The sequence below is a fragment of the Elephantulus edwardii genome, unplaced genomic scaffold, assembly GCF_000299155.1.
Source record: "Elephantulus edwardii isolate Elephantulus edwardi_28Jun2011 unplaced genomic scaffold, EleEdw1.0 scaffold00024, whole genome shotgun sequence".
In the NCBI taxonomy this organism is placed as follows: Eukaryota; Metazoa; Chordata; class Mammalia; order Macroscelidea; family Macroscelididae; genus Elephantulus; species Elephantulus edwardii.
This window is the reverse complement of record NW_006399774.1, coordinates 14,618,745-14,626,412: the sequence shown is the minus strand read 5'-3', so window position 1 is coordinate 14,626,412 and position 7,668 is coordinate 14,618,745. Positions and strand designations below refer to the sequence as shown.

Sequence of the window (7,668 nt, the reverse complement as noted above, 5' to 3'; positions counted from 1 at the left end):
GTCCACTCCACCATGTAGCCTTCGCCCTAGACTCCTGTCATGACAAAAATACCTAATCACATATTCCTTTTAAACAGTTTTTTTCCTCACCTGTTTCAATGCATTATTGAACTCATCTTTCTCAGTCTCCCTCCAACCCTGATTCAGTGCAGTTTTACAACAGTGGCACCATGTAGTATTTGTCCTTTTGTGACTGAAATACTTCACTCAGCATAATGTCCTCCAGAGTCACCTATTTTGAATAATATTGCATGAGTTCCTTGTTTTTCAATGCAGCATAGTATTCCATTGTGTGAATATACTACAGCTTCTCTAGCCATTTGTTTGTTGATGGGCACTTAGGTTGTTTCCAACTCCTTGCTATTTTGAACGAAGCCATGATAAACATGGGCGTGCATATATCTGCTTGGGTGTCTGTTATGGTCTCTTTTGGGTATATTCCCAATAATGGAATTGCTGGGTCAAATGGTATCTCTATGTGCAACTTTTTGAGAAAGCACCATAGGTAGCCTTTCAGAGTGGTTGCACCATTTTACACTCCCACCAACAGTGAATAAGGGTTCCAGTTTCTCCACAACCTTGCCAGAATTTGTTGCTTGCTGTTCTGTTAAATTTTGCTATTCTGACTGGGGTAAGATGATATCTCATAGTTGTTTTGATTTACATCTCTCTTAGTGCTAAGGATTTTGAACATTTCTTGTTCATTTCATGTGCTTGTTAACCATCTGAATGTCTCCTTCGGTGAAGTGTCTGTACCTATCCTGTGCCCATTTTTCTATTGGATTATTTACCTTTATCTTGTTGTGGGCTCCTGTGGCACCAGGCTTCCCATGGCATCATGCCAGGTGATGTCTGGGCTGCTGCCTCCATGGATGTAGAGTGTGGACCTAGGGAGAAGGAAATCCTTGACAACGTCAATCTTTTCTCCATTTACCAAGGCATTGCTTATTGGTCCAGTTTTGAGGACTTTTGTTTCCTTTGAAAGTAGTTCTAAAGTTTAAGTGATTTCTATTCACTTTTTTCCAAGTTCACAGATTCTTTCCTCCATTGTGTGTTTATCTCTGGTATCAGGTTTCCAGAGTTTAAATTTCATTCTTTTTTTGATAACTTCTGTCTCTGTTGAAATGTTCCTTCTATCCATGTGCATTTCTCACCGTGACTATGAGATCCTTGAGCATAGTACTCACTGTCATTTCACAATCCCAGTCTGACAGTGTTCCCCTCTAGTCAACCCTGTCACTCAATGATGTACTTGTCTGTCACTCAGTGATGCACTTGTCTGTCTGTCACTCACAATGATGCACTTGTCTGTCACTCAATGATACACTTGTCTGTCACTCAGTGATGCACTTGTCTGTCACTCAATGATGCACTTGTCTGTCACTCAATGATGCACTTGTTTTTCTTTTTGATGTATTTTCTGGTAAATATTAATTATTCTCAGAAATGAGTTTTCTCTTCCCCTCCCCCTCTTCTTTTGTCTTTCTTATTTATTGCTCTGCTCTCAGAGGCACGGGAAGCAACTGAAAAGACCTTGCCTTGAATCAGGTGCAGCTTAGCCTTTAAATGGACATTGTTACACATTAGCATTTCAAAAAGGTCCTTGACAGCAGATTTCACCAATGCAACACACCTTTTGACTGCTACTACCAGAAAAATGACCCAGAAAGCATCAAAAGAAGATGGAGGGAATGAATACACAGAATCCTATCCCAAAAGGAAGTGGCCAAATGAGCTATTTCAGGAACTACCACAAACCAGTGACGAATTAGGACAGTTTGCAAGAGGGTACCATTTCCAAGAAGCAGCACTCTGTTAGATTTGTCTTCTCCTAAACTTTGAGCTAAATACTCCTCGGGAAAACGATATCATTAAACTTTTAGGATGCTGTAGATGTATAGTTTTATCTGTGTGGTTGCCTGCCTATAAATATAGAAAGAAGTATAGAAGTAAGTTCCAGAGAGTACTGCACTGTGTATAGGTTTTACATTTTCTGTCCCAATCACTATTTAGTGGACTCCTGTGTTTTTCTTCCAGCACCACCTGAGCAAACACCTGTGGTCCAGGAATGCTTTCAGGGCAACGGACAGAGTTACCGAGGGACCTCGTCTACCACTATTTCAGGGAAAAAGTGTCAATCTTGGTCATCCATGACACCACACCGGCATAATATGACACCGACCAGATTCCCAGACGCGTATGTCTTTCATTTTAACTGGAAGAGAAGCAACATCCAAAATTTAATTTCTGATAGAAAAGCTGTGTTCTTTCTACATTAATTTATTTGTACCAAACTTCTATTGGCTCGAGGGTGTGAGACAAAATGTCTTGGGCAGCTTGATTTTGAGTAAAGTGTTTGAATAATGAAAACTTGGAGGCTAGGTATGTTTGCTGAATAGTTTTCCTGAGGAGGGTAAGATAGGTGGGGATAGTAAGGCCATCCTGGTGGGAAACTATGAAGGCAAAATGACAGAAGATTAGGAACAGCATCATTCCATAACCAGCTAAACATCAGCACTGTCTTTTAGCTCTGTGTTCATGCTATTTGGGATTTGGGGTCATGCGTGTGTGTGTGTGTGTGTGTGTGTGTGTGTGTGATCTGTACAGATTCACTGAGTCTTGAATTCTACTAATCCAAAGGAACATTGCCCACATATAAAGAGCCAAGTCTGGGAGGCAGCGAAAGGCAGGAAATGCATACGTAGATGCCAACAGGTAAAATGGGCAGGTTAATTGACAAAGACCAAGTGTGACTACAGCAGCATTTCTGCCAGAAATAATGATAACATACGTAAGGGAAAAGGCTTCCAGAAAAAGGACAATAGACAGCACAGGAACAAGACTTTTAGAGAAGGAAACAAATGAGGTCAAGCCCGGAATCACCAGTCCAAATCCACTAGCTGCTCTGCAGGAGAAAGGTGAGAGGCAGTCGACCTCTGTGAAGATTTACAAACTCAGAAACCCTGCAGGGCTGTTCTGCTCTGTTCAGTTCACTTGATGACAGTGGGTTGGATTTGGTATAAGCCATATGGTGGGTGGATGGCTCCTTAGGGCTTCCAGCCTGACCTGGAAGGGTGGCTGAGAGTATCCTTTTACATGCTTTATCTTCACTGGGTAAATATGTTTTAGTTCAAAATGACGTAACTCTCTGTATTCATATGCAGAAAGATATACATATATTTGCATGTGCGTGTGCATAGAAAAGAGTCTAAAAATGTACTTCAAAATCTCTGCTGGTTATTCCCAGGCAGTATATTTCTTAGTGTTCTAACACCTTTTTTCACATACACATTGGATCTCAGTCTTTGTGTACTAAATAACTTTCATTTAAAAAGAATAGCACCTTATTTGTTAGTGTTCTAATACTTCCTTTTACATACACATTTTATCCCAGTCTTCATGTATTAAATAACCTTAACATTTAAAATATTTAAAAAGAATAGAACCTGTCTTTAAAATTGATCCAGCTGCTTGGAAGCTGGGGCCCACTTGTGCCTGTGTCCCTCCCACTGCAGCTTTCAGGGAAACCTTTCTAAGTCATAGTTCACAACTCTTTATTGTGTCGACCGTCAAGGCACACGTGTGAGGGTCACCAAGATGCCCCATCTCCTGATCAGGACTGTTTGGGGATTTGCAGAGACTTGATCCTGAACTATTGCCGGAATCCCGATGCTGATGGACGACCTTGGTGTTACACCACGGACCCGAGCGTCCGCTGGGAGTATTGTAATCTGAAGAAATGCCCAGACACAGAAGGAGGGAGCACTGCAAACCCACCAGCTGTGTCCAGCACAGAGTCTTCTGAGCCAGGTAAGAAGTGTGTGTCAGAGGTGTCCTGTTGCTTTGGCAGAGAGATAAATGGCCTCAGAGGTTTAAACACTGCCTATTTGAGTGTGGGCTGATGACAGACCATGTGAGAGGGAGACTGATTTCTTAGCTATTCTGGGAGACATCACTGCTACTTGAGGTGTTACGTAGGCAGGCACTTTCTATATTCCTATTGTCCAGGGGGCCTTAAACTTGATTACAATTCATTGCAACCTCATGTGACAGAGAAGAATTGCTCCATAGGTTTTTGTTTTTAACTTTTTTATTGTGATCTGGTTAAAGTATACAGAACAAATTGGTTTTCCATTCAACAGTTCATACGTATTTTGTTAAGTGACTTTGATTTCAACCTCCATGACATGTGTGACAGCATTCATGGCACCTGCCCTGCATTTATTGTGTCCATTCTTCCTTCTTTCCAGTCCCTTCCTGCCTTCTGAGCACCATCTCTGCTTGAGCAGATGCTGCTCCTTTGATCACATATGGTTGATTGTTGTAAGGAGTCTGTACTTGACAACATATGTTTACTGTTTGCCTTATAGATCTACCTATTTTCTGACTGAAAGTTGAACCACAAGGGTGAGTTCAGTACCAGGTTTGAAGAGTAATTAAGGGCCATAGTCTTAAGGGTTCCACCAGTCTCTATTTAGACTATGTTGTTGTTGTCTTGTTATGTGTCAGTGAGTCAACCATGGCTCACAGAGACCCTGTGAACAATGGATCTGAATCTTGCCCTATCCTGAGCCAACCTTACCATCTCTGACACACCTGACCCCCTTGTCACAGTCACTGTGTCAATCCAACACCTTTAGGATCTTACTCTTCTGTGCTGACTTTTCCTTTTCCAAGCATGATGTCCTTCTCCAAGGATTGGTGTCTCCTGGCAGCATGCTCAAACTATGTAAGACAGAGCTTCAACATCCTTGCCTTCAAGGGGCAACCTGGTTTCACCCTCTGCAGGACTGAACTGTTTGTTTTCTTCACAATCCATTTATTCAGTACTCTTCACCAGTACCACAGCTCATGTGTCCAATCTTCTTTCATCCTTAGTCATTGTCCAGCTCTCAGATGCATAGAAAGCAATTGAGAAGATCATGGCTTGAATAAGGTGCATGTTAGTGTCTATACTGACGTCACTGCTCTTCAGCACTCTGGAGAGTCCTTGACTGCAGATTTTCCTAAGCAATTCTCCCTTTTAAAAACACTTTTTATTTTATATTGGCTTGCTTACATTGTGTTTCACACTATACTTCCTTCACATTATGTTCATACAAATATTTCCATTCATTACAGGGGGTTTGGGTAGGTATTTTTTACTGTTGTTGTTGTTGTTATGTGCCATCGAGTCACTTGCGACTCATAGCGACCCTATGTACAACAGCCCTAACATTGAGCCTTGACATACAACAGCCTTGACACTGAGCCTCAATCCATATTGGAGGCTGCAGTCCTTGACCCTCTGCAGCAGGTGCTTCAGGTCCTCTTCAGTTTCACCTAGCAGGGTTGTGTCATCTGCATAATGCAGATTGTTGATAAATCATCCACCAATCTTGACCCCACATTTCTCCTCATAGAGCCCATTTTTTACTAGTTATATTTTTATTTCTACAGTAATGGTCTTATATAATATTGGTCCTTATGATATTGTGTTAGTTCACTCAGTATAATGCTCTCCAGTGCCCTTCCAAGTTATGTAGTAATTTTTGAAATCATTGCTTTTGAGTGCTGCATAGTATTCCATTATGTGAATGCACACAATTTCTCAATCCATTCAATTGTGGTTGGACATTTGAACTATTTCCATGTTCTTGCGATGGTGGATAACTCTGCTATGAACATCGGTGTACAAGGCTTTAAAAAAACCACTCTCACCAAAAGATAGGTCAACACAAAGAAACTTAACAAAAATGCAGAAAATCTAAACTATACACTCAACCAACTTGACCATGTGGATGTTTTTAGGGTACTGCACCCAACTAAAACTCAATAACTTTCCTCTCAAGTGCACATGGTACATTCTCCAGAACTGATGAGATATGAGGACACAAAACAAGCTTCAACAAATTAAAAAACATTGAAATAATAGAGTTCATCTTTTCATCTCCTGACTGCTGGTGTCAAGAGTATTGATTGTGGATCCAAGCAAGATTAAATCATGAACAACCTCAATCCTTCCTTCATCTATTATGATTTATCATCAACCTTCTCTCTCTCTCTCTCGCTCTCTCTTTCTCTCTCTCTGTGTGTGTGTGATTTCTTTAGGACTTGAAAACAAACTGGCTTTGAGGGATAATATTTTTTTCAGCCTGTTTGGATTAAGAAGTTGAACACTGACGATGCATTGACAGAACAGACAAGTCAAGAAAAGCGAATCCCTGACTTGTCTGTGGAGGAAGAATGAATGAATCTGGTTTAGGATGTTCTAACTTAACAGTTGTTATTGCTGTGTGATGACATCAAGTCACCTGATTCATAACCCTATGGACAAAATGCACCCCTGCCTAGGCTTGCTCCATCTCACAATCTGTGCTGCGCTTGACCTCAATGTTGCTCCCACTGTGTCAGTTCACCTCATGGATGGTATTCCTCTTTTTCGATGACCCTATCCTTTACCAAACATGATCTTTCCCAGGGACTAGCCCCTCCTGAGCATGTTCGAAGTATGCAAGACAGTCTCACCATCATCACTTCCAGGGAGCACTCTGGAGTTCCTACTTCGAAGACAGATTTATTTGTTCTATTGGCAGTCTATGGTATGTTGTTGTTATGTTCCATCAACTCACTTGTGACTCATAGTGACCCTATGTACAACAGCTCTGAATCCTGGGCCACTCTCACTGACTCCAACACATCTAACTTCATTGCCTCAGTTACTGTATCAATCCATATCATCTGGTGTCTCCCTCTCCTGCACTGTCCCTCCACCCTTCCAAGTATGATATCCGCCTCCAATGACTGATCCCTCCTGGTCATGTGCCAAAAATATGTGAGACAGAGTTTCAATATCCTTTACTTCAAGGAGGAACTTGATTTCATCCTCTCCAAAACAGACTTAATTGTTTTCCTGATGGTCCATGGTATACTCAAGACTCTTCTCCAGCAGCGGAACTCAAAGGCATTAATTCTTCTTCTGTCATCCTTAGTCATTGTCCAGCTAAATATTTTTAAACTACTACAACCACAATTGTAAGGTATTTATTCTTTGATCTGGCTTATTTGCTGTCCTTATTTGTTGGAGAGGAATATCATGCTTGGAAAAGTAGAGGGTTAGCAAAAGAAAGGAAGATCCTCAACCAGGTGGATTGACATAGTGGCTGCTGCAACAGGCTCAAATATATCAGAACTGATAAGGATGGCACAGGATAGGCCAGGGTTCAAATCTGTTGCTCATCAGGTTGCTATCATATCATCATATCATATATCATATCATATCATATCATATCATATCATATCATATCATATCTTATCATACTTAGTTCCATGATACCTAACAACAACAACAAAATTCATTGCCCAACTTTCCCATGCATATGTGAGATGGTCAAAAGATGTTTTCTAACAATGCTAGTACCTGGCACTGAGGGAGACAGCCCGATCACCCTCTCAGCCTCAGGTCTTGTGCCTGCTCTGTCAACGTCTACCATAGAAGGAGCCAACCACTGTCTGTGCCATTATACCTGTCTACTTGCACTTCTCCTCATAGAGACCAGCCTCCCGGATAATCTGTTCTGCATATAGGTTGAAAACGTATGGAGATAGGATGCATCCCTGGCGTACACCCTTCCCAATTTTGAACCATGCAGTGTTCCCTTGCTCTGTTCTGACGACTGCCTCCTGGTC

General features: G+C 41.4%; 1 protein-coding gene across 2 annotated transcripts in view; it reads left to right on the top strand.

Annotated features, from left to right (window-relative positions):
• The window catches only part of LOC102866146 (plasminogen-like), a 75,045-nt gene that overhangs the window by 30,239 nt on the left and 37,138 nt on the right, over positions 1-7,668 (top strand). For both annotated transcript variants that reach the window (XM_006882774.1, XM_006882773.1), the window contains exons 10-11: positions 2,014-2,197; positions 3,638-3,810. In XM_006882774.1, the coding sequence (XP_006882836.1) occupies positions 2,014-2,197; positions 3,638-3,810 (357 nt within the window). The remainder of the gene's footprint in view (positions 1-2,013; positions 2,198-3,637; positions 3,811-7,668) is intronic.